A 21,764-nucleotide genomic window follows, 5' to 3' on the forward strand; every position below is an offset into this window, starting at 1 on the left:
CCACGGACCAGTACACCTGGGTGGACAAATGTTTTTACTCGTCCTTGATTTTTGTTTGGGGGGAAAAAAATTTATGAAGGAAAAACAGTTAAATTACACGTGGTCACACCTTTAATCACTCCTTTTACAAACAGTACACTTGCAGTATATTTGCATAACATTTAAGAAACCAGGAATTACGACCTTGGGTCTGCCCTGGACAGCCTCCATTGCCGTGGCCACTGGGTCCTCTGTAGATTCTGGTTTTCTCAGTGCGGTTCTTACCCTCCTTTGCTCACCAACCCAAGGGTGTTGGGGGCAATACCTGTTTATTTCTACCCAAAGAGAATGCGCTTTTCTCTTCACCGTGTAATATATGACACTACGGTATCATGGTACACCGCAGCGTTAGGACGCGTTATTCTATACTTAATCTGTGGGTGGAATTGTTGGGGCAAGCAGCATGCCGGCATAGAGATTAGCCTTTGCATCCCCTGAGAGTGGTCTGCAGCTGCAGTCCTGACCTGGAGGGTGAGTCAGCATGTCAAAGTGCTGGTCAGTCCCCCCTCCATGCCAGTCCAGGAAGGTGGGCCCGGCTTCTGCTGGCCACAGGCAGTGGCATGTGGGGTGTGCAGGGTCACTGCCTGGCATCCGGGGTTCTCACGGTGCCCTGCAAAGTGGTTTAGCTGCCCAAGCAGCAGTCTGCACGGCCCTGGCCCTGCAGCAGGGAGGCTCTGGGGCCTGGTAGCATTGAGTTGTCCCAAACCCACAAACTGGTGAGCAAGGGAGCAGCTCAGATTTTCCTCCAAGCGAGCCAGTGAGCAGTGCTCTTTGAGATGTTTGTCAAAGCCTTCTCTCCTTGCCCCCCACACTTGCCTGAGATCCCCACTGGCAAAGGTCCCTGTTTCCTGTGACCAGTGCACACAGGGCTGGGAGTTCGGCATGGCCCCCCTACTTTACAGGTAACAAAATAGAGGTTGTGTCTCCCACCCAGGTGTGAGCCCCAGAGCCCCCCGTGGCACCAGGTTGTCCACCTTGCCCTCCCAAAGTGAACACTGGGAACAAGACAGCAGGAAGCTCCCCGTGTCCCTCGGCCAAGGACCACAGTTGCCACTGCTGCCCAGGGCTGGCGGGGGTAAGCCCTGCAGGTCCCCACCCTTAGCCAAGGGTGTTCCTGCTGCAGGGTGGAGAGGTTGGGCTGGGGGGCCGGTCTGGGCCCAGTGCTGCTCTGTGGCCCAGCGGGACGCAGGGCAGAGTGGGCAGGGGCTGTGGGAGTGCTAGGCGCCTGGCCCTCCTGCCCCAGCCTGCAGCTGTCGGAGGCATCCACAACGACGGCTCTGTTTACCGGTGGCCATGGTCCCAGCGGGAGGGTGCGTTACCGCCAGGCAGGAGCAGCAGGCAGACAGTCGTTCACGGCCTCAAAGGACCCAGCAGTCAGCCTTTGTGGGCGGCCTCACCCGCCCCCGGAAGGAGAGGTGCGTGGGGCACTTTCTTCCCCTCTCACTGCCTTCCCACCATGGGAGGGGACCTGCCCCCTCCATGTCCCCAGGGAAGCAGCCAGGCCCAGTCCCTCCTCAGGGGACTTCCATGGGAGTGAGGTTGATGTCAGAACCACAAGTGTGTCCTGAGGTTACAAAAGTGGGGGGAAGCCAAAAGGGGGTAATGAGCCTGCCCCAGGGGTCTTGTTCCCATGAGGCCCCTGTGGCTCTCAGAACGTGTGACTAGCTCCTTCCGAGGCCAGGGTGAGCCCCAGGCTCAGGAGACCCAGGAGCGTGTTGGGGGGACAGGAGACCTGGAGGGGCTGAGAGGGACTAGGGGACACGGAGTGGGGCGGAGAGACCTGGGAAGTGAAAGGACATGATCCTGGACAATAATTGGTTCTGGGGTCCCCTGGTCTCATCTTCCTGACGATTCACACCTGTCCCCCCGGGTCTGGTTAGGCAAACGTGGGGGCCAGGGAAGGAAGGTGCTCCCATCAGGGTAGCATCCACGGACCGGGAGGCGGTGACTGGCCGCAGCAGCTAACGGGGCAAACCAGACCCCGAGCGGCCCGCAGGTCTGCGCGTGCGCGCCCCTCTCCGTGCGCGACTTGTGCCGGGACACGTGATCCGCCAATGCCCTCCTCTCAGGGCGGAGGCGTGAGGTCGGGCTGGGGTTGTGGGCAGCCCCGGGCTGGAGGGGTGTCCGGTTACCGCCCGGCCGCCAGACAAAAGCTGTCCTGTGTGGAAACCCGCTGCGCTGCGGGGAGGAGCAGGGGGCGGGCGGGGGCGGCCCCCTCCCGCACGCTCCACCCCCAGGTGGGCACCTGGCCCGGAGGCCTTCGACCGCCTCGCGGCCGAGGTGTTTCGCGTAGGTGGGGGCCTCCAGATGCGAGCGGCGCCGGGCGTCGCGGGCAGGACCCACTTCCTGGGGTGGGGGGCACTGAGCACCCCCTTTGCCCAGGCCGGCAGGGTGGCGCCCCTGGCGGCCGGCCAACTGTAGGCTGGCGGACCCGGGAAACCGCGCACTGGCTCGCCTGCCCCGCGCTCCGCCCCCCCCCAGCCGCAGCCCGCAGCCCCGCGCCCGCCCGCTCCCCTCCCCGCAGGGCCTCCCCCCCGCCCCTCCCCGCTCCGGCCACGCGCCACCCCGCAGCGCCGTGCTCTGCAGCGCCTGCGCCACGCTCTGCGGAAAAAGAGATAGAGGCAGAACGGGGACGGAGAGGAGCAGGGCGCCTTGGGGCCACCCGGTTCTGCTTGTCCCCGCCCCACTCCCCGACGCACCTGCGGAACTCGGGGCCCTGCCGCGGCCACGTGACGTCCTCCAGCCCGACCGCCGACAGGGGGCTGGATGGCGCAGGAGCTGCCCGCGCGCGTCCTCCGCGGCGGCGGTGCGTGGGAGCCGGTCGCCCTTTCCCTCCTGTACCCACAGGGAAGGCCCCGGCCGCTTCCAGCCTCCCTGGACCCTGAGCTTCTTGCTGCGGGAAGTCTCTACGCTCTGGATTGGCCACTACTTAGGGCCTTCTGTCCCCAGTGGCCGCGGAGAGAAACAGAGTCACAGCTTGGGCCTCGGGGATCAGCTGTGTAGCCGCACCTCCGGGGAAGGCCAGCTCCCACGAGGGCTCAGTGCGGGCCCCGGGTGTCCGCTGGGGGCAGCAACGGCGCTGCCCCACTCCCAGCTCCCTATGGAGGCAGGTGGGGCCCTGACCACGCAGCCTGGGGTTGGGGAGAGAAGACCACCCACACCTGGGTACAGGCTTGTTTATTTGCAAAGAAGGTGATGCAGGTGATGCAGATGTCCGCAGCCACTAGGATCCCTCAGGGCACCCAGAGGTCAACGGGGGTGGGGGCGCCCGCTCTTCACAACTGCTGGGAGGCCAGGACCTCGGGGTTCTCATAGCAGTGGGCCTCCTTGGCCGCAGCCTGAGGGGGGCTGCAGGCCTTGCAGGGGCAGCAGCGGCTCACCAGGCGGTCCCAGGGCTCCAGAGAACGGAGCCACAGGGGCAGCCAGGTCCAGGAGCGCAGGCGGCGGGGCAGCCAGGCTGGCCGGTGCCGCTGCAGGATGGCGACCAGGATGATGAGGAGTACCAGCACAAGCAGGGGCCCCCCAACTGCAGCCAGCACTGTACTCCCCGCCAGGGAGAGCCCGCAGGCGGCCAGCGGCAGCAGCAAGAAGCTGAGCAGCAGGTAGGCGACGGCCACCCAGCGGTAGCGGGCAGTCAGGTCCCCAAAGCGCTTGGCCAGTGGGATGGGCAGCCGGAGGACGGGCACCACGTACCACAACAGGATGCCAGCCAGGTTGAAGAAGAAGTGGATGAGGGCGACCTGGAGGGAGGGAGGGCAGGCAGGGTTCAGGAGCCTGGGCTCTGTGGTACGGGGTCCCCTGGGCTCCCCGGGACGCCTGCCCTTCCCTTTCTTGGCAGAAAGGGCACTAAGCCCAAAGGCAGTTTGCGGTCCTGCTCGTTAGCCGAGACGGCAGCCTGGGAGGGCAAATTCTGGCCAGCTGTGTTGGGCCCGCTCTTCCTGCACCCCCCAACACTTTGAGGGTCGGGGCCCTAGTACGGCATCCCCGTGTGGTAACTGCATCTGTGATGACCCCGTGGATTCGACCTTCCCCTGAGCTGGCTTAGCTTGCCAACGCGTCGTTCATGGTGACCCCGCTCATGCCATCCCTGAGCGGGTTTGGCCACCCAGCCCTGGACTCTGGCCTGGCTCCTGTGAGGAGGAGTTGCAGGGCCACACGTGGAGAGAACACAACTCCCTCCAGGGGTTGCTGAAGAAGTCGAGGAGTCGGTGTGGTGGGTGCAGTCCGGAGGGCTTCCTGGAGGGGGTGGATCAGGGCCCTGCACTGGGAGGTTCCAAATGGACAAAGAGCCAAGGCAAGAGAGCAGGTGGGAGTCGGGGAGGGCTGGGGTTCATCTCTTCTTGTGGGCAGCAGCCCAGCAAGATCCAGGCTTTCAGGAGCTGCACCTGTTAGGGTGCTGGGACAGAAGCAGTGGAGCACGGGATGATCTGGAGAGAATCTGCAGGATTGAGTGGGACTGGGCGTGGGGTGCGCAGCTGGGGGAGGCATCCCGGAGGCAGAATTGTGACCGGCCAAGGGTGCACGGAGGAGGACGGTGAGTCGTCCACGTAGGGGCCTGTGGGGTTTAGGTGCCTGGGGGTGGGGGACATCCTAGAGGTGTTGGCATAGAGGGGCTTGAGGCCCCCGAGGGCCGGGAGGCCTCAAAGGGACACAGCCAGCAGTATGCAGTGGTCCCTCAGGAGAGGTTGGGGGGAGCTGCCAGCTGGAAAGGAGGAGAAGGCACCCTGGGACTACAGGATCCTAGAAATGATAAGGTTGCAGGGGAAGAGAAGAAGGCCTGGGACCCTGAGAAATGCCCACAGGGCCCCTGGGGTCCCGGAAGATGAGGAGGCTGCAGGTTTGAGCAGGCAGCCAGAGGTGGGGCCCAGGAGAGCTCGAGCCTGAGGCCCCAGGGCAGGCCTGCCGCCTCCAGCCCAGAGGGCTGGACAGGAGGGGGCTGAGCCTGAGCGCAAGCCCCAGGCCTGTGTTGGGAGTGGGAGGGGCTTGGGGGCAGGGGAGGGGTGCGGGAGGGTGGTACCTGGACGGCGCTGATCAGCATATCCGAAGGGCTGGCCAGGGCAGCCAGCAGGGCCGTGGTGGTGGTGCCGATGTTGGAGCCCAGGAAGAGGGGGTACGCCCGCTCCAGGCTGATCACCCGGACCCCTGGGGGAGCCAGGGGTCATCACGGGCCCCTCACCCCCTGCCCCCTCGGTCAGGTGCCACCTGTTGTGCTCACCCATGAGCGGCACGACGGCTGCAGTGAAGACGCTGCTGCTCTGGAGCGCGAAGGTCAGGCCGGCCCCCACGAGGATGGCCAGATAGCCGCTGAGCCAGCCGAATGGGGAGGGGAAGTCTGCGGAGGGGGAGCCGGTCACCCGCAGTCGGGCCTCCTCGCCGCCACCCTCACCGCCTCCCCAAGGCCCACCAGCGTTGACGACGGTGCTCACGGCCTGGCCCACGCGGCCCCGCAGAGTGGAGCTGAGCAGCTTGACGATGAGGGCGAGGCAGGCACAGAGCACGAGCAGGGAGGCAGCCAGCAGGATGAAGCCCACGGCCAGGTCCGCGAGCGCTGTGCCCTCGAACAGGTGGCGGCCTGGTGGCGGGGCAGAGGTGGGTGAGCTGCGGCCAGCGCGCGGGGTGGGCGGGGCTGGGGCGGGTGAGCTGCGGCCCGCGCGCGGGGTGGGCGGGGCTGGGGCGGGTGAGCTGCGGCCAGCGCGCGGGGTGGGCGGGGCTGGGGCGGGCGCCGGGCCTCACAGGGAAGCTGCTCCTCGGCGGCAGAGCTGTTCCTCGCAGGGCAGGGGCCCCCAGTGGCCGCCGCACAGGTGCTGCTGTTCCCTGCAGTCTGGGGAGGCAAGGCGGGTTGGGCTCGGGACAGGCTCAGAGTAGCCAGCACCGGCTAATTCAGTGGGTCGGAGTTCAGGGGTCCAAGGCACCTCACCGTCTGCACCTCGGTGCCACACCATCGCTTAATGAGGCTACTGTTGGTAGCGTTGCCTGTGCCGCGGCCCGTAATGACATCAGCGTCCAGCTGGGGGACAGAGGAGTCTGGGTCTGGTGTTGGACTCCCCGGGGGCTCAGAGGACCACAGCCCGGCCCAGTGTGCTCTCTCTTCCCCAGCCGACGACGCCCTGCCCACATCTGCCTCGACTGCCTGTCGCCACCTCCCCAAGAAACCCCTCCCCGCCACGCCTGGCGTGTGGGTCCTGCCGGAAGCAGCGGCTGGCCTCACCTGCACGATGAGGCGTGTGAGCGGCCGTGTCAGCACCTTGAGGATGTCAGGCGCGCGCCCCCCGGGCTGCAGGCTGGCAGCGCCCAGGGCCAGTGCGCTGAGCCTCTCCAGGGGGGCCGCAGCGCTCTCCAGCGGCAGCAGGGTCAGCGCCGTGAGCCAGTTGAAGACGCCGTGCACGGCTGAGCCGCCAAAGGCCCTGAGGCCACACGGAGTTGGGTGGTCGGAAGCCCCAGCCGCAGCCCCTGCCCTCCCCCGCACCTCACTCACCTCCGAAACGCGTCCCGGTCCCCCGACTGTGCCATCGAGACCAGGGTGCTGGTGACGGATGTACCCACGTTGACGCCCATGATGACGGGCACAGATGCCCGCACGGTCAGCACTGTAGGGGCACTGCATCAGCCTCTCGGCCCTCACCCCGCCACCACCATCCTGGGGGAGGGGAGGGGGGCACTCACGCTTGGAGGCCACCATGCTGACCACGATGGAGGAGGACGTGCTGGAACTCTGCACGAGGACCGTGCCCAGCACACCGATGACCAGTCCAGCCACAGGGTTGGACAGCACCACGTTGTCCTTGAAGATGTCTCCAGCTACCTTGCCTACGCCCGGGAGATGGTGCCCTGAGGCTGGGGACGGTTGGCTGGCTGCCCCACCCCCAGCCACCTAGCCAGTCACTCACTGCCTAGCAGCTGGAAAGCAGAGCTGAGGATGTCCAGGGAGCAGATGAAGAGGTAGAGGCTGCCCAGGAGCCCACAGGCCTTGAGGAAGTCAGCAGCCCCCTGGAGCACCCTGCCGGCCATGCTGAGCTCTGAGGACAGAGGGCAGGGCTGTCCTCAGCCAGTCCCCACCCTGCCCCCGCCCCGGCTCCCCTTCCAGGCCCCTTCCTCTTCTCCCCCCTCCCAGCACAGGGCCAGGGTCCCTCTCCTCTGTTCCTTTGCAGAGTGGCCAAGCAGACAGCCCCTTAGGGCCTCCGGGGAGCCTCACTGCCCACAGGAGGGAGGAGGGAGGGCAGGTGGGCAGGCAGGCCGTTGAGCTGAGGGACCAGGGTGCCCTGGTGGTGGTCTGCGTGGCGGGTTTCCATGGGGCCCATTGAGGCAAACCCCCTCCTTGCTCTCTCTCCCCAAGAACCCTCTCACGCTCACACCCTGGCAAGTCCGAGCCTCGTTTGTCCGGTTACCCAGCATCTCCAGACCTACCTTTCCAGGACTGGCCAGTGTCCTTTAGCTGAGGGAGGGCCCAGGGGTCCACATCCCCGTCTTCCAAGATGGGGGCAGAACCGGAGGTCCCTGCAGGGATCAGGGTCAGGTAGGGCCAGGAACCTAGCTGTTTCCTGGACACCTTTAGGTGGCGCCCAAAGGGGTTGGGGGGACTGTGGCACAGGGGCTTGGGGTGAGGGACAAGAGTGGGAAGGAGGGGGGCCCCTAACTGTTCCGGCCCCTGGGCTCTCCTGGGGACGGATGGGCTGGAGCCCCTTTCCCAGCTTCCCCAGAGCAATGGGTCAGGGGCCAGGTGGGTGGGCAGGGAGGCAGGCCGAGGCTCCGGGACCCTGGGGCTGCTGGTACCTGCATTTCCCAGCCTCTGGTCCACCAGGCCAACTGTGTCCAGAGTGGCAGGAGGGTCCTGGGCGCAGGTGAGGGAACTCGGCATGGATTTTGGGCAGGGACAGGCCCAGGCCCAAATCTAGATCTGCTGGGGGGAAGGGCAGGTCAGACACAGCTCCTCCCCCTGCCCGCCAGGTCTTGGGGTCCCCTGGCCTGAGACCTCACCGCTGTCCTCCCTTCCCACCCGCCGTTGGCCTTGGTGACTGTCCCCTTCCTCTGTCTGCAGGGAGATGGCTATAGTGACCTCAAGTGGCTGTCAGGTGAGCCCAGTCCAGTTTGGGGGGACCGAGTTGAGGGAACCCTGGCTCCATTGCTGGTCCTGGCTGGAAGAAGGCCTGGTGGGTGGCCTAGGGTGCTGGGGTGTGGCCGGAAGTGGTGGGGAGCCGGGGACTCGGGGGCCTCTCCTATCAGGTGTCACAGAGACCACTGCAGCCGGTCGCGGCTTAGACTCTGGTATTTGGTACCAAACAGCAACATCTCCGCTTGATAAGGGCCCCACCTCCAGTGATGGGGGGCAGGACAGGGGGCTTGGTCGCCCCCACCCCACCTCAAGGCTCCCTCCTCAGCCTGCTGGGTCTGGAGCTCCCATCGAGCCGCCTACCTCAGCTCCCAGTGCCCAAGGCCCGGGAGCTGGGGAGCCTGCTGCCCCCAAGCTGCTCTCTCTCCCTCAGGTCCTAGAGAGTCGGGGGGCGCCTAAGCCCTGGAGGTCACCCAGCCCTGACCCCAGTGTCCTGGGTCCCCACCTGGTCCTAGAAGCTCCTACCTGTGTGGGTAGTGAGGGGCACCTTCGGGGAGGAGACACAGGCCAGGAGCAGCTGCAGGTCAAAGATCTGCTGGGCGCGCACATGACCTGCCGTGCGCTGAGCCCCATTAATGTTTACCCAGGAGCCGAGGCCCCTGAGGGGTACCACTGCAGCCCCGGTACCCGCCTCGTCCAGGCCCCACTGTCACTCAGGGCTGTTGCGGGGCTGGGCAGGGGGTCCTGAGTGCTGGACTTCCACGAGTGGATGCCTTGGTGACACGCCGGGTGCTGCCTGCTGCCTGCCCAAGGCAGGGCAGGGTGCTGGGGCTCTGACTGGCCAGCCTGGGGACCCCTCGGGAAGCTCTACGGACCTCACTGTGGTTTTCCTGCCCAGGTCCGATAGCCAGAGGGAAGCCCTTTGCACCAGGTAGGCGGGGAGGACAACAGCCCCTGAGGTCGTCAAGTTCAGGTCTGGGCTTGGGGCAGGGCTGGGCCCGGCAGAGCTCCCTGCGGGCTCAGCCCCAGTGCTGGGCAGCAGTGGTCACGGTCACGGGTGTCATGCCGTCACCTGCAGGGGGAGGGCGGGCCAGGCCCCTCCCCCAGGCCACGTTGCTGCCCAGCCCACTGCCCAAGCTCACCTGGACCAGGAGACTCGGCCCATCCTGTTCTCTCTCCAGCTGAGCCCTGACCGGCCCCCTTGCTCGTGGAGTGCCTCTCATTGGGGTCGGTCCCCTTCCTGCTCCTGCGATGTGGGGCGGAAGAGCTGTCCGGCTGGGGCCGGCCCCTCCCTGTCAGGCCTGGTCTTCCTGGCCCCCTGCCTGCTGGCCACCGGTCACTGGTGCAGGGGGACTTTGTCCCCAGGAGGGCGGAGGTTTCTGAGTGTCCTCTCAGCACATTCTCTTGTCCGTCCCTGCCACCCGCTGCCTGGCGCGGGCCCCGTGGGCCCTCCCAGGGCCTCCTTCCTGTGCGGGGGGGGGGGGGGGATGCTGCAGCCCAATTGGTGGGGTCTGCGTCCACTGTCTCCAGCACATGCTCTGGTCCCTCTGAAGGGCCTGTCTGGTGGCCACGGGGAGGCAGAAGGAAGCTGAGGGCCTGGCATGGGAGCGGCTGTCCTGAGCAGCCCTTCAGGCAGGTCCCCCCACCCTGGGCCTGGACCTCCTTGGACACCTGTGGCAGCAGTGACTGTGCCTGCGGGGGACCCTCCCCAAACAGCTCCCGACACAGCGGGAGCTCAGTGAGCAGACCAACATCGCAGGGCTGCCTCACGGGCCAGGGGTGAAGGGAGAGGCCCTCCCTCCCTCCGGGCTCACGCCTCTGGGCCGTTCTGTAGAGGAGGGGAGACCTGCTCCAGCAGGACCGGGAACAGCCTCTGCCAGGCCCTGCCGCTCCGGCCTGCAGCCCAGACCCTTTCAGGAGCCACCCTGTGAGCTGGGTCTGGACCCGGGCTGGCCTTGCAGGCGCCTCTGACAGCAGCACCGCTCCCCTGCACACAGACCAGCGTGGGGCCTGGGAATCCTGGCTGGGATTCCAGCTCCTGCAGGGGCTTACGGTACTGTGGGCACAGCTCCCGACCTTAGGTTGTGGCCCCGGGGTGAACACGCAGAGTGGCACCCGGGACACTCTGCCGCCAGGCTGTTCTGGGCAGACGTGCCAGAGGTTCTGGGCAGGCGTGCTGCAGACCGGCTGGAGCTCAGGCCTCGGGGCTGCCTGGGGGGTCCCAGCAGAGGCCGCTGCAGCCCCAGAAGCAGCATCTGGGCTGGGGGAAGTGGGGCTGGGGGCCCAAGGCAGGCCAAAGCCTGGCCGGCTGCTGAGTGATGGCGGTGCTGCCTTTGAGGGGCGTGGGGGGCTGGGGTTCTGTGCGAGGCGGCTCCCGCTCGGCCCTGACGGCCAGGAAGGCAGCCAGGTCGAGGTCCAGCATGGCCACCCCTCCACGGGGCGTGGGTGTGCTCTGGCGGCACTGCGGGCAGGGGATCCAGCGCTGCTCGTGGGCTGGCGTGTCCAGCCGCCGCACGCACGCCTGGCAGAAGGTGTGACCGCAGTAGAGGCGGCGGGGTAGGTGCCCAGTGAGGTCATAGGCTGAGTAGCAGATGACGCAGTCACCTCGCTGGGGCCCAGCGGCTGTGCCCTCTTCGGAGGCCCGGGGACCCTCTGGCGGCAGCATCCTGGGGGAGGCATGCAGGGGGGTTGCAGCCTACCCGTCCCAGGCTGCCCATGCTTGTCCTGCGTGGTTGGGGCCTCAGCACCAGAAGCCCCCCCGGAGGACAGGAGCCCAGGCCTCTGCGGACACGGGAGGGTGGGTGGTGGCCAGTGGGCCTGGTGGACACCAGGCTCTGGGCACAGCCTGGGTCCCTGTGACAGCTGCTGGGCAGCACCCTGCCCTGCTGTCTGGTCTCCCTCTGGGGCTCTCGTGTGCCATCCCAGGCCCGAACCCACCCCAGCCTGCCTGAGCCGCAGGCCTCTCTTACCTGCATCCGCTCTGCTGGGTGGCTATGTCCAGCCAGAGGGTGGCTGGGCGTAGGGGGGACCCAGGGCGCCCTGCGGCTCCCTCCTTGGGGCTCGCGTTACTGGCCTACCACGGACCAGTCAGCAGGGAGGCAGGTGGTGGCTGTGGGCAGGCGTGGGCTCCCCTTTCAGCCACAAAGAGCTTGCAACTGGATCCACCGGCACCACCAACTCATCAGGAGATAAGGGCCCCCCCCACTCTGCCTGCCCCGCCCCCTTCATGCGCAGACCCAGCTCCACTAACCCCTCACCCAGGCCTGGCTTTGCCACTCAACTTTGCCCATCTTCCCGCTTCGTCCACCCAGACCTGTGCCCACCCCACCCGCACTCATACTCCACCCCCACCTCACGATGGGAAAGCTTTTTGGCTTTGACCTGGGTGATGCCTGTTCTTCAGCTCTTAGTTCAAGCGTCACCTCCTCCAGGAAGCCTGCCAGGACCCCCACCAGCTCAGAGCTCTGAGGGGTCCTTCTGCTCTGTGGCTCAAGCACAGTCACAGTGTGTGTGTCCATATTGATTTGTCCCATTGCCTTTGTCCCTGTCTGGGCTAGGCCTGTCATGTTCCCATCACAAGCCAGCCCCGTAAGGCTGCAAGGAGGCCCTCCAGCACAGGAGTGGAGATCCCCACTCATACAGAGACCACCCAGAAACTCTCTGAGGTGCAGGGCACCGCGGGCAGCTCCGGATGCCCTCCTCAGAGGTCACCTCCCCCTGGCCTCTGCCTGGTCAAAGCTCTGGGGCCAGCCCAGTGACATAGCAGAATGGGGTGTGTTGGGAAGGGTGGGTTGAGGTCAGGACCCCAGAACCCTCTCTGTCCCGCTAGAGGAAGCCAGGCCCAGAGGGTCCCCTCCTTACTCCTGCCATCCCGGCAGGCCCCCGCCTCCTGGGCTGGTCAGATGGGTTTTTGGTGACTGGCCCAGGTGGGGTCATCTTCCTGTGCGGGCCAGTCATGGGGCAGGGCCGGGAGCCTGAGCCCCGTGGAGTCAGGCCAGTGACACGCCTGCCCACACCCAGGGACCAGTCCTGCCGTGTGGCCAGTCACCAGGGGTCGGGGGAAGGCTGGCACCAGGACACGTCCATCCTGCGGGGCCAGCTTGGCCTCCTCCGGCTCTCTCTGCCTGGTCCCGGAAACATCAGTGTGCCCGGTACCGGCCTCGCTGCTCAGTCTTCACACCGGCATCCCGGCCTCACCCCCGTGCCAAACGGCTCAGCTCCCCACATGCCCCTGACGCAGGTGCGCTGTGCTGCTTGGACAGGTGGGGGATGGGTCTGGCCCAGCGCCTTCTCTGCCCACCTCCACAAAGCCCAGGCCCCAGAGGCAGGACAGCGGGGAGAAGCACACGGCAGATGTTCAGGAATTGGATGTTCTGTGGGAAACCAGGAAAACACCCCGGCCGAGGCAGGGCAGTGAGTCACGGGTGGGCAGGCTTGGTGCTGGCCACCTGGGCTTCCACTCCTGGAAACCTGCCCGCGCTGGTGCCGCCCACCACTGTGCTGCCAGCACAGTCCTCCTCCTGGAGGCTTCTCTCGGGCTCTACTCCTGGTTCCAGGCCCAGCATGCTCCTGCTGTGTGACCCGCAGACTCTCTTGTCTCCCATGCTCACCCTCGGCCCCAGGGAATGCAGGGCAGCTCAAACCCAGGCCCGACCAGCCTTCCTGTCCAGCCTCTGGGCCAACCTGAGAGTGCAGAGCAGGTTAGGTTGTCATGAGGCTGCCCCACCCCGGAATGTCCCATAGCGGCTGGCAGCCTGTGGTGGCCTCCAGCCTGGGACCCTCCCAAAGCGGGTAGCAGCAAGGAAGAGGGGCCGGGACGAAGCTCGCCCTGCTTTACTGCCTGGCCCTGGGCCTTGAAGAGGTGGTCAAGGGTGTCCCCGGGGCTGCCATTATGGCTAACGCCCAGGCTCTGTTTCAGGGGCAGGGGCTGAGCTGTCAGCCTTCTCGGTGGGTAGGTGCCGCTGTCCAGGGTGGGGAGCAGCCGACACCCATGACAACAGGCCAGTGGCTGTTCCAACTGTCCAGGCACTGCTGTGGCCACCTGAGCAGAGGCCCGGCTTGCCGTGTGGGGGCGCCGCGCAGCAGGCCCTGCGGCCCAGGGGCCAGGCTAGGAAATGACACAGCACCAGCAGTGGTGGGCAGTGTTGCCGCCACACCCCATCGGCGGCAGGCCAGCATAGGTCAGTCCTGCCTGGCCCTGCCCACTGCCATGGGGGGTGCAGGGCTGCTGCCAGGTCTGCTGGCCTTGGATGGAGGCAGGCCCCTTGGCACCCTGGGGCCCTGGGGCCTCCTCGGTAGGCTCCAGGGTGCAGGACCCCACGGGCAGAGGCTGAGACTCCAAGGAGGATGGAGCCGCGTCCAGCTGCTGCCCCAGCTCGGGCCGCAGGTGAGCCCTCGGGATGCTGACATGGGCATACGGGTCCTTGACGAGCATCTCAGGGGGGTCCATGGCTTGCCCTGGCAGGGGTGGGCAGAGGAGACAAAATCAGCTCAGTGCAGGGGAACCCAAGAAAAGCCAGGCTGTGGAAGCGCCTGAGTGTGTGTGCGAGGCCTGTGTGTCAGTGCGTGTGCAAGGCAGCGGAGAGTAAGGAGAGTGAGGGCCAGCGTCTCCTAGCTGCCCCCAGGGGTCCCCTGCCCTCCCTGAGAGACAGGGCCCTGTGACGGAGCTGGGAGTGGGGTGGGGGCTGGGATATGCAGCTAAGCTGGTCCTACAGGGGGTGCGGAAGCCCCTCAGCCCAGGACCCACCTGAAGTGGTGGCGGCAGCAAGCTGTCTTGTTCTCTGGGCCGGTGCCCGTGAGCTCTCTGGGCCGGGCCCCAGTGCCCGTGAGCTCTCTGGGCCGGGCCCGGCGCCCGTGAGCTCTCTGGGCCGGGGCCCGGTGCCTGTGAGCTGAGCGACTGGCAGCTGCCCTTTCCCTCCTGGGGAGGGGTGGGGCTGTGGGCGGGGCTCAAAGATGGGGTTCCCAGGATCCCAGGAGGCCCCGGCTCCTGGAGCACAGCGGCCACCCACCGTTCCTTTTTTGGATGGGCGTTGACTGCAGCCTGGCCTCCCTGGGACATTGCCAGCCTGGGTGATTCAGCCTCAACGCATCTGGGGCATGTCCTGGCCCTCCAGGGACCTGCAGCTCACCAGAAGGCAGGACAGGAGGCGAGTCTGGGGTCAGGCCTGCAGGTGGTCTGGGGGCCCAGCCATTACTCACACGTCTCAGAGCCTCTGCCCCGAAGCAGAGAGCAGAGGTCCTCACTGTGACCCAGCCTCTACCCCGCAGGCAGAGACCAAGATGTTTGCGAACACACGGCTTGGAGGTTTGCTGTTTTTTTAACCGATGAGAAAGGGTCGGTTTGCACACCTTTGCCGATAAAACTTACTTATCTTACAATTGGCGACATGGGCTTCCTACACAAGTGACGTTTCTAGCTCATTTCTGAAACTAGTTTCCCTCTGGTTGGTGGCCTCGTGGGCCACAAGGCCCCGATCCCTCAGCGTCCCCATCCTTGGCCCTTGCATCCCCTCCATCTGTGAGGGGGCACATAGCACCTGCCATACAGGGTCGATGTATGTGGGGGGGTGGATGTGAGCACTGGGGTCTTGGGTTTGGGCCTGGCACGGTGAGCTCCGCTTGGGGCAACCGGGACAGTAGGGTGCGGCCTGGACACGCACCCCTAGTCCTTGGCGCTCGGGGGGCACCCCCAGGAAGGGCGGGATCAAATCAGACACGGCCCAGAGGCCAGCTGACCAGAGTGGCCTGCATGGGGCCGGTCAGACCGGTCCGGACATGAGTAGTACCGATGCGGCACCAGACGTAGGGGCAATTAGGCCCAAAGACCGGGAAGTTCGGAGGCGGACAACAGAGGTCCAGTGCGCAGGCGCCAGAAGCCCCGCCCACAGCCCCTACAGATTCTGCCCCTTGCTGAGAGGAGGCTGGCGCATGCGCAAAACAGGACTGACAGGGTTGGGGTGGAGGTGCGACCGGTGGGAACTATATTCCCCAGAAGCCTCTGCGCTCAAGGGTTTTCCTAAACACCAGGTTCGGGGTCAGCTGGCCTCATCTGTCCAGGACCCGGCTTGGGCTGCACCATCTCTGAGCCGCCCGGCTCGGGAGGCGTGGGTTTGGGCGGGCTCTGGGCGGGAGCCTTGCACTGGGTGGACTTTATCTCCAGGGGCGGGGCCTCGGGTAAGGGGTGGGGCCTAGTGGCCGGTACCACCTTGGGTGCGCGCCTAGGGAGTTGGTGGGGAGATGAGCAAAGCCCTTGCCTAGACTGGACCCCCAGTCCTCCCCTGGTCGGGGCTGCCGCAGGTTCTCTGCCTTCGCGCCAGGGCCCCATAAGCACCCCGCTGCCCCTCCCACGGGGCACCTGCACACTAGCACACATGCTCTCGCTGAATGGGGGAGGGCACAGAGGCGCAGGCACTAGCCTGAGATGGCAAAGAGCGGCAAAGTCAAGGCCTATGGGCCAGGGGTGCCTCTGCAGCCTGTTTTGCCCGCGTGGGGCCCTTTATTAGGAGCGCCGACCTTTCCGGGCTCTTTTGCCTGCAGGACTTGGGGCTAGGTGTATAGCCAGGTGCAGTCTGGCCTGTACAGAGCAGAGGAGCTGTGGCCAGAAGGGGCTGGGACTGTCCAGGGTTAGGTGCATGGCCCAGTGCTGATCAAAGGAGTGCCAGCATGCCATGTGATGGCCCTGGCAGGTTAGGGAAAGGCTCTCTGGAGGCCCATGCAGCCCTGGTCCCTTGCCCTGTATTTGTCAGCGTGTCCTCTGTCTTCCCTCTCACCTGAGAGCTCCTCACAGGCAGAGGGCGTATCCCGGGGGGTGAGGGGGTGGGCAAGGAAGCCTGGCCTGAGGAAGAAGCAGAAAGGAATGGAGCCTCTGTGCTGGGTGCGGTCAGGTTAGCACACAACTCTGTGACAACGGGACACGTGCTGACCTGCTGGGATGCTGGAAAGGGCCACCCCACCCTGTGTAGGTGCGTGTCCTCCCTGAGCTGCCCCATGGCAGCCTGTCCAGCTGTCTGTTTGACCTTGCACCTACCCCTCACACCACCCATCTGTCCAACTGTCCTGTCCCTGGAGCATTCTCCCAACTGCCGTTCCTCCCTCCATTCACTCCTCTGATGTGGCTTGCCCGCCCCTGATCACCCTCTTCTGTCACATCGCGGTCTTTGAAACAGTCTGCTGCACCTGTGAGCCAGAAAACCCTGGAGGCATCCCCACTGGGGGCCGAGTGGAAGGGCAAGCAGAGACCCTGACTCTGGCGGGGACACAAGGCAGTCCCATGGTGGGGTCCTGGGAACCAGCTTTCATGGGACCACCCCTGGGCTCTCTCCTCCCCTTCCTCCCTCTGGCATTGTGAGAACTCAAAGCAGGCTTTCCCTTCCAGAATTGAGGCGGGGGGCTTGACTAGGACCCAGGCTCAGCCAGGCGGGGACGGGGGAAGGGGAGGCAGGAGGGGGGACGCCGCGGAGATCCTGACCCCCACGCGGCCCGCGCTGGGAGGAGGAGGGCGACCCCGAGAGCGGGCGCCAGGCCCGCGGCGGATCGAGGGGCGGCAGAGAGACTGGCCCCGCCCCGCGGACCCCGCGCGGGTCCCCAGACGGGGGGGGGGTGGCGCTGCGGGCGCGGGCGGGCGCCGCGCGCACTGCGGTCCCCGCGCCTCCGCCGCAGAGCGCGCCACGCTCGGCACGCACCTGCCGCCGCCGCCGCCGCCGCCGCCGCGCCGAGCCGAGCCCCGCGCCCCACGCCCCCGGGAGCCGCCGCGGCCCGGCCATCGCCCGAGGTCGCCGCCAGAGCCGCCGGAGCCACCGGGCCAAGGCGCGGGCGCCGCATCCAGGCCTGCCTTTGAGACAACCTCTGCGGCGGCGGCGCGCGGCCCGGCCGGGGACGCCAGGCTGGGGCAGGTGAGCGCGGGCGGGGCGGGACAGCGCGGGGTCGCCGCTGGCCGGCCTCCACTCCTAGGCAGAGGTCGGGCCTCGGGAACGGGGACAGGGGAGGGGGCTGGGTTCCGAGTCTGGCGAGGGTAAGGGTCAGAGGTCGGGCACCCTTTTGTGCAGGGTGAGGTTGAGGGTGAGGGTGAGGGTGAGGGTGAGGGTGAGGGTGAGGGTGGGCCCGGGCGCTGCCCTCACGCTGTCTCTCACCTGCAGCTCGGGCCCGGTGAAGGCCTCTCCTCTGCTCCCGCCGCGGCCGCCGCGGCCGCCGCCGCCGCCGAGCTTGCAGCCCGGGTCCTTCCGCAGCCAGGGCTCAGGCTAGCTGCCTTCCCTGGGCGCCCTGTCCTGGAGCCATGGGGCCCACCTAGCCCCTGCCTGCCCGGATGTCCCGGCCCCGGGACGGCTGATCTCGGCTGCAGGGGGACACCCCCCAACGCCCCCTCGCCAGCCTCAGCAGCCAGAGACCCTGGGTGAGCCCCTGGGCCCGACCTCCAGCCCAGGGCAGTCTCCCACACCCCCCTGCCCCTGTTCCTCTCCTCCTCCCCCGCTTCTTCCTCCTCCTCCTCGGACTGGACCTGAGAAGCCACTGTGGCCACTGGGGGGGGCCCTTCCCCCCAAGCTCTTGCCAGCCTCCCCCAGGAGTCCACAGGGCGTCCAGGGTCCCCACCAGGCCTGGCGGGACCAGGATGCTGCCCCCTCTCCTCCCCCCCGGCCGCACCCAACTCCCCCACCCACCCGAACACCCAGTCTGACTGGAGACAGCCGGATGCCGGCTGACCCTGGGCCCGAGGCGGGCAGTGGCTGGCCGAGCTTCCTCATGTCCTGCCTGAAGGGCCCCCATGTCATCCTCAAGATGGAGGCCATGAAGATGGTCCACCCTGAGAAGTTCCCCGAGCTGCAGGCGGCCGCCCCCTGCTTCCCACCTGCACCCCGGCCCACCCCTGCTCTGGCACCCAAGAGAGCCTGGCCCTCAGACACAGAGATCATCGTCAACCAGGCCTGTGGGGGGGACATGCCTGCCTTGGAAGGGGCGCCCTGCACCCCGCCACTGCCACGTCGGCCCCGCAAGGGCAGCGCGGAGCTGGGCTTCCCCCGAGTGGCGCCGGCGGACGAGGTCATCGTGAATCAGTACGTGATTCGGCCTGGCCCTGCGGCCTCAGGGGCCTCCGCGGCAGCGGCAGCGGCTGCAGGAGAGCCTCTGGAGTGCCCCACCTGCGGGCACACGTACAACGTCACGCAGCGGCGGCCCCGCGTGCTGTCCTGCCTGCACTCTGTGTGTGAGCAGTGCTTGCAGATTCTCTACGAGTCCTGCCCCAAGTACAAGTTCATCTCCTGTCCCACCTGCCGCCGCGAGACTGTGCTCTTCACTGACTACGGCCTGGCTGCGCTGGCCGTCAACACGTCCATCTTGAGCCGCCTGCCACCCGAGGCACTGACCGCTCCGTCCGGTGGCCAGTGGGGGGGCGAGCCTGAGGGCAGCTGCTACCAGACCTTCCGGCAGTACTGCGGGGCTGCGTGCACCTGCCACGTGCGGAACCCGCTGTCTGCCTGCTCCATCATGTAGCGCCCGCCCGCCACCGCCCACCGGTCCTCGCTCGCTGCTTCTTCAGGGATCTGGCCCTGCCCTGTTGCCCACTGACCCCTTGCCCACCACAGCTTCTGGTCCCCACCCGCGTGGCACTGTCGCTGCAGCCAACCTTGCCATTAAAACTCTGCCAAAGTTTGCACCTCGTTCCCTGGACTGAAGCCTAGGCCTGCGCACAGGCCTGGGCCAGGGTGGGCACGCAGGGCTGCAGCCCTGACAGGGTCCAGGCTGGAGCAGCCAGAGGAAGGCCCAGTGCTGTTTGGGGTCAACCTGGTCTGCTCGCTGGGGGCCAGTCTGGTCCAGGCACGCGGTCCAGGCACGCTGCCCAGGAGGGCTGGGCCTGACACTCGTGTGTGTGTGTGTGTGTGTGTATGTGTGTATGTGTGTGAGAGAGAATGCTCCACACCTCTATGCGGAGCCAGCCTCTGTGTGTGTGTGTGTGTGTGTGAGAGAACGCCCCACACCTCTATGCAGAGCCAGCCTCTGTGTGTGTGTGTGTGTGTGTGTGTGTGTGTGTGTGTGTGTGAGAGAGAGAGAATGCCCCACACCTCTATGCAGAGCCAGCCTCTGTGTGTGTGTGTGTGTATGTGTGTGTGTGTGTGTGTGTGTGTGTGTGTGTGTGTATGTGAACGCCCCACACCTCTATGCGGAGCCAGCCTCCTGTATGTGCCAGGCGGGACTGTGGGGGCAGGTGTGCAAAGCAGGCCCAGCTGGGCAAAGGGAGGACGCTTCCTCTGCACTGGCCGCTGGATGTGAGTGCAGCCAACGGGGGAACAAGTCAGTCCAGCTGGCCCCTGGTGCCTACCTGATCCTCTGAGGTTATGTGAGAATGGCCTGGGGGCCAGCCTGGACTGGGGTTGGGACAAAGGCTGGCCGCAGTCACGATCAGGTATGAGGACCGGAGGAGGGTCTCCTGTCTGGCACTAGAACGACCTGGATTTGGAGAAGAAACTTTGTCGCCTGGTTGGTGAAGGCAGGGTGAAGATGACGGCGACGTAGCCACAACAGTGTCAGTAGCAGCTACCGTTTATTACTGAGGGCCATCTCGCACGCTGGGCACAGGGCTCAGCATGTCACCAACGAGCCCAGGAGGTGGTGCTGTGACGGCGCCTGTCCTTCAGATAAAGGCCCCGGCTCCCCGAAGGGAGGTCACAGAGGAGGCAGGGGCAGAACTGGGGCCCAGCTTGGTGCTCTGCGTCTCCAGGGCCTGGCTGGGCCCACGTCCCTTGAAGCTGAGGGGCGTGTGCTGACCCTCCGGCTGTTCAGCGTCGCCACTTGGATCCTGACTGGCCAGGTGAGCAGGCCCTCTGTGGGCTGGGCCTGTGCGGCAAGAGCCCTCCCCTCGGCTACCCTGACCTTCAGGGAACACACGCTGGCCCTTATCTGGAACGTGGGCAGGTGGGGGGCCTGCAGCCCCGGCCCAGGGCTCCGCCCACTCCAAGGACTCGACTCCCTGCCATTGCACCCGTCCCGTCCTGCTCCTGCAGGCAGGCCAGGTGGGAGGGCGGCGACAGCCCGGCAGCAGTGTGGGGCCTGTCCATCGAGGGGCACTTGGGGCCCGTGTCACAGAGCTCCTCCAGTGCTGTCCTGGGCGTCAGTGGCTCATGTCCGGGCAGCAGGGCAGTCTGGAGTCCCTGGCTGGGTCAGATGCTGAACACAGGCTCCTGGGTGGCCCTGCCCGGGTGCTGGGCCTTGGTTGAAGGCTAGTGCCCCGGTCACCCTTGGGTCCTTCAGCCTGGTCATCGGGCCTCAGGGCACCAAGGCTCGGGCCAGCCTGGGCCTCCTGTCCGCTGGCGGCCATGGCTGTCCCAGACCCAGGCCGTGCTGGTGGCGGCCGTGACGGGCTCTGCTTAGCGGCGGGAGCTGTCCAGCAGCACGAAGAGCAGCCCCAGCAGCGCGAGTGGGGCGAAGATGAGCAGCAGCCCCAGCAGCTCGAGGGCCAGCAGCCCCAGCAGCGCCAGGCGGCGGGCGCAGGGCCCCCGTTCCCGCAGGGCCCAGAGCCGGGAGCCCAGGCAGGGCGGGCAGGGCAGAAAGGGCAGGCAGCCTCGGCTGCCCACAGGCCCCGGCAGGAAGCGCAGCTGGTAGCGGTGCTCTAGGGAGGCCCAGGGCCCGGGGCCCCGGCGGGGCGGCACGGGGAGGGCGTTGGGCGCAGGGCGCTGGGGCCCATCGGCTTGGAGCAGCTCCTCCTGCAGCCGGCAGATCGCCCACTCGAGCGTGGGTGTTTTCTGGCGACACAGCGGGCAGCACACCCGGCCCAGGTCAGCACTGGGGGCTGCACCCAGCAGCCGGTGCAGGCAGCCCACACATAGGCCGTGGCCGCAGTTCAGCAGGGTGAGGCGGTGCTCCCCGGGCCCGTAGGCCTCAGTGCAGATGGGGCACTCCTCGTCCTCGTCCTCGTCCTCTGTGGGCCGGGCCCAGGGGCGGGCCGAGGCTGCAGCCCCCAGCAGGGGCTCACTGTCTGGAGTCCTGGCACCCTGGGGGCTCCCAAGGGCCCCGCTGTCCGACCCATTATCTACCAGCACTTGGCGCAGAGGGTCCAGGTGCTCAGGGCCCAGGGAGGCCAAAGGCAGACTGGTGAGCCCAGAGCTGAGGTCAGCAGGGCCATGAGTGGGGGCCCCAGGGCACAGTTCAGGGGCGGTGCCTCCAGGGCAGGGGTCGGGATGGGTGGGTGGGGACCCCAGGGCGGCGACGGGGCAGGCCGGGGCTGTGAAGGTCAGTGTGGCCCTCCGGGGCTGGGGCACGGCCTGGCACTGACCTTGCAGCGACTGCCTCCTCCTCCTGGCTCCAGGCCCCACTCAGAATAAACTTCACTCGGGCCCCAACAGCCGTGCCAGCTGCGGGCGGCTCCTGGGCCCAGCGTGCCGTCCCGTCCCCAAGAGGCTCTGCCAGGCCCAGCCGCAGCGATCCCTGTGTCAGCCAGCTGTATTCTAGGCGGCGGCGCTGTGGGCAGGCCAGCCTAACTCCTCCAGCAGGAATTCCACTCCCGGGGTGGGGACACCGCGCACACGTCTCTCCCCCACCAGCCTGGGCCCCGCCCCCCCCTCCCACCCGAGGCCCCGCCCCCTCCCTCCCAGGGCCCTGGGCTGCTCTGCCCTGGGCTGGGAGGGGACGGTCGGCGCCAGCCTTGCCTGGCGCCTCTCCAGGCCTCCCCCTACTGGGCCATCAGGGCCAGGGC

At 66.9% G+C, this 21,764-nt stretch overlaps 7 protein-coding genes across 17 annotated transcripts; 2 read left to right on the forward strand and 5 right to left on the reverse strand.

Moving 5' to 3' along the window:
- Positions 1 to 3,205: 3,205 nt before the first annotated feature.
- Positions 3,206 to 9,359, reverse strand: SLC34A3 (solute carrier family 34 member 3). 10 transcript variants are annotated; one of them, XM_030838192.2, is made up of 12 exons: positions 7,810 to 7,926; positions 7,444 to 7,533; positions 6,927 to 7,055; positions 6,703 to 6,846; positions 6,515 to 6,626; positions 6,248 to 6,443; positions 5,957 to 6,046; positions 5,773 to 5,860; positions 5,444 to 5,611; positions 5,255 to 5,371; positions 5,057 to 5,181; positions 3,206 to 3,779 (listed from the first exon to the last, which is right to left on the reverse strand). In XM_030838192.2, the coding sequence occupies exons 1-12, from the start codon at positions 7,892 to 7,894 to the stop codon at positions 3,315 to 3,317; spliced, it is 1,809 nt and encodes a 602-aa protein (XP_030694052.2). In that variant the 5' UTR covers positions 7,895 to 7,926; the 3' UTR covers positions 3,206 to 3,314. The 10 variants fall into 10 exon arrangements, with proteins under 10 accessions (XP_030694052.2, XP_060156084.1, XP_060156083.1 ...); XM_060300101.1 differs by having other exon boundaries at positions 5,057 to 5,611; XM_060300100.1 differs by having other exon boundaries at positions 6,248 to 6,846.
- Positions 9,155 to 10,279, reverse strand: LOC132597464 (uncharacterized; the record flags this gene model as incomplete). The annotated part of the gene is made up of 1 exon (XM_060300486.1): positions 9,155 to 10,279. A coding segment is annotated over one exon (1,125 nt), but the record flags the coding sequence as incomplete, so codon positions are not given.
- RNF224 (ring finger protein 224) lies at positions 10,278 to 11,727 on the reverse strand. The gene is made up of 2 exons (XM_060300106.1): positions 11,438 to 11,727; positions 10,278 to 10,752 (listed from the first exon to the last, which is right to left on the reverse strand). Exons 1-2 carry the CDS (start codon positions 11,722 to 11,724, stop codon positions 10,281 to 10,283), a joined length of 759 nt encoding a protein of 252 aa, XP_060156089.1. The 5' UTR covers positions 11,725 to 11,727; the 3' UTR covers positions 10,278 to 10,280.
- Positions 11,728 to 13,185: 1,458 nt separating this feature from the next.
- Positions 13,186 to 17,629, reverse strand: CYSRT1 (cysteine rich tail 1). Of its 2 annotated transcripts, XM_060300105.1 has the most exons (3): positions 17,215 to 17,629; positions 15,856 to 15,920; positions 13,186 to 13,543 (listed from the first exon to the last, which is right to left on the reverse strand). In XM_060300105.1, exon 3 carries the CDS (start codon positions 13,533 to 13,535, stop codon positions 13,194 to 13,196), a length of 342 nt encoding a protein of 113 aa, XP_060156088.1. In that variant the 5' UTR covers positions 13,536 to 13,543; positions 15,856 to 15,920; positions 17,215 to 17,629; the 3' UTR covers positions 13,186 to 13,193. The 2 variants fall into 2 exon arrangements, with proteins under 2 accessions (XP_060156088.1, XP_060156087.1); XM_060300104.1 differs by lacking the exon at positions 15,856 to 15,920 and having other exon boundaries at positions 17,215 to 17,333.
- On the forward strand, positions 14,473 to 17,326 carry LOC138842724 (proline-rich proteoglycan 2-like). The gene is made up of 3 exons (XM_070045682.1): positions 14,473 to 14,489; positions 16,461 to 17,096; positions 17,221 to 17,326. Exons 1-3 carry the CDS (start codon positions 14,473 to 14,475, stop codon positions 17,324 to 17,326), a joined length of 759 nt encoding a protein of 252 aa, XP_069901783.1.
- RNF208 (ring finger protein 208) lies at positions 16,821 to 18,719 on the forward strand. Its single transcript, XM_030838199.2, has 2 exons — positions 16,821 to 16,977; positions 17,221 to 18,719. Exon 2 carries the CDS (start codon positions 17,771 to 17,773, stop codon positions 18,566 to 18,568), a length of 798 nt encoding a protein of 265 aa, XP_030694059.1. The 5' UTR covers positions 16,821 to 16,977; positions 17,221 to 17,770; the 3' UTR covers positions 18,569 to 18,719.
- A 913-nt stretch (positions 18,720 to 19,632) lies between these two features.
- Positions 19,633 to 21,384, reverse strand: LOC138842719 (ring finger protein-like; the record flags this gene model as incomplete). Its single annotated transcript, XM_070045654.1, has 1 exon — positions 19,633 to 21,384. A coding segment is annotated over one exon (945 nt), but the record flags the coding sequence as incomplete, so codon positions are not given.
- Positions 21,385 to 21,764: the final 380 nt, after the last annotated feature.

Source organism: Globicephala melas, chromosome 6 (assembly GCF_963455315.2).
Source record: "Globicephala melas chromosome 6, mGloMel1.2, whole genome shotgun sequence".
Classification (NCBI taxonomy): domain Eukaryota; kingdom Metazoa; phylum Chordata; class Mammalia; order Artiodactyla; family Delphinidae; genus Globicephala; species Globicephala melas.

Excerpts from the sequence above, each read along its gene's own strand:
- SLC34A3 (XM_060300096.1), bottom strand. The coding sequence starts at position 7,894 with ATGCCGAGTTCCCTCACCTGCGCCCAGGACCCTCCTGCCACTCTGGAC. Across the intron at positions 7,056-7,443 it reads CACTGGCCAGTCCTGGAAAG|AGCTCAGCATGGCCGGCAGG; the intron begins GTAGGTCTGGAG and ends CTCTGTCCTCAG. Across the intron at positions 6,047-6,247 it reads TCACACGCCTCATCGTGCAG|CTGGACGCTGATGTCATTAC; the intron begins GTGAGGCCAGCC and ends TCTGTCCCCCAG.
- RNF224 (XM_060300106.1), bottom strand. The coding sequence starts at position 11,724 with ATGAGTGGGGATCTCCACTCCTGTGCTGGAGGGCCTCCTTGCAGCCTT. Across the intron at positions 10,753-11,437 it reads AAAAGCTTTCCCATCGTGAG|GATGCTGCCGCCAGAGGGTC; the intron begins GTGGGGGTGGAG and ends TGCCTCCCCCAG.
- CYSRT1 (XM_060300105.1), bottom strand. The coding sequence starts at position 13,535 with ATGGACCCCCCTGAGATGCTCGTCAAGGACCCGTATGCCCATGTCAGC.
- LOC138842724 (XM_070045682.1), top strand. Across the intron at positions 17,097-17,220 it reads GGGTTCCGAGTCTGGCGAGG|CTCGGGCCCGGTGAAGGCCT; the intron begins GTAAGGGTCAGA and ends TCTCACCTGCAG.
- RNF208 (XM_030838199.2), top strand. The coding sequence starts at position 17,771 with ATGCCGGCTGACCCTGGGCCCGAGGCGGGCAGTGGCTGGCCGAGCTTC.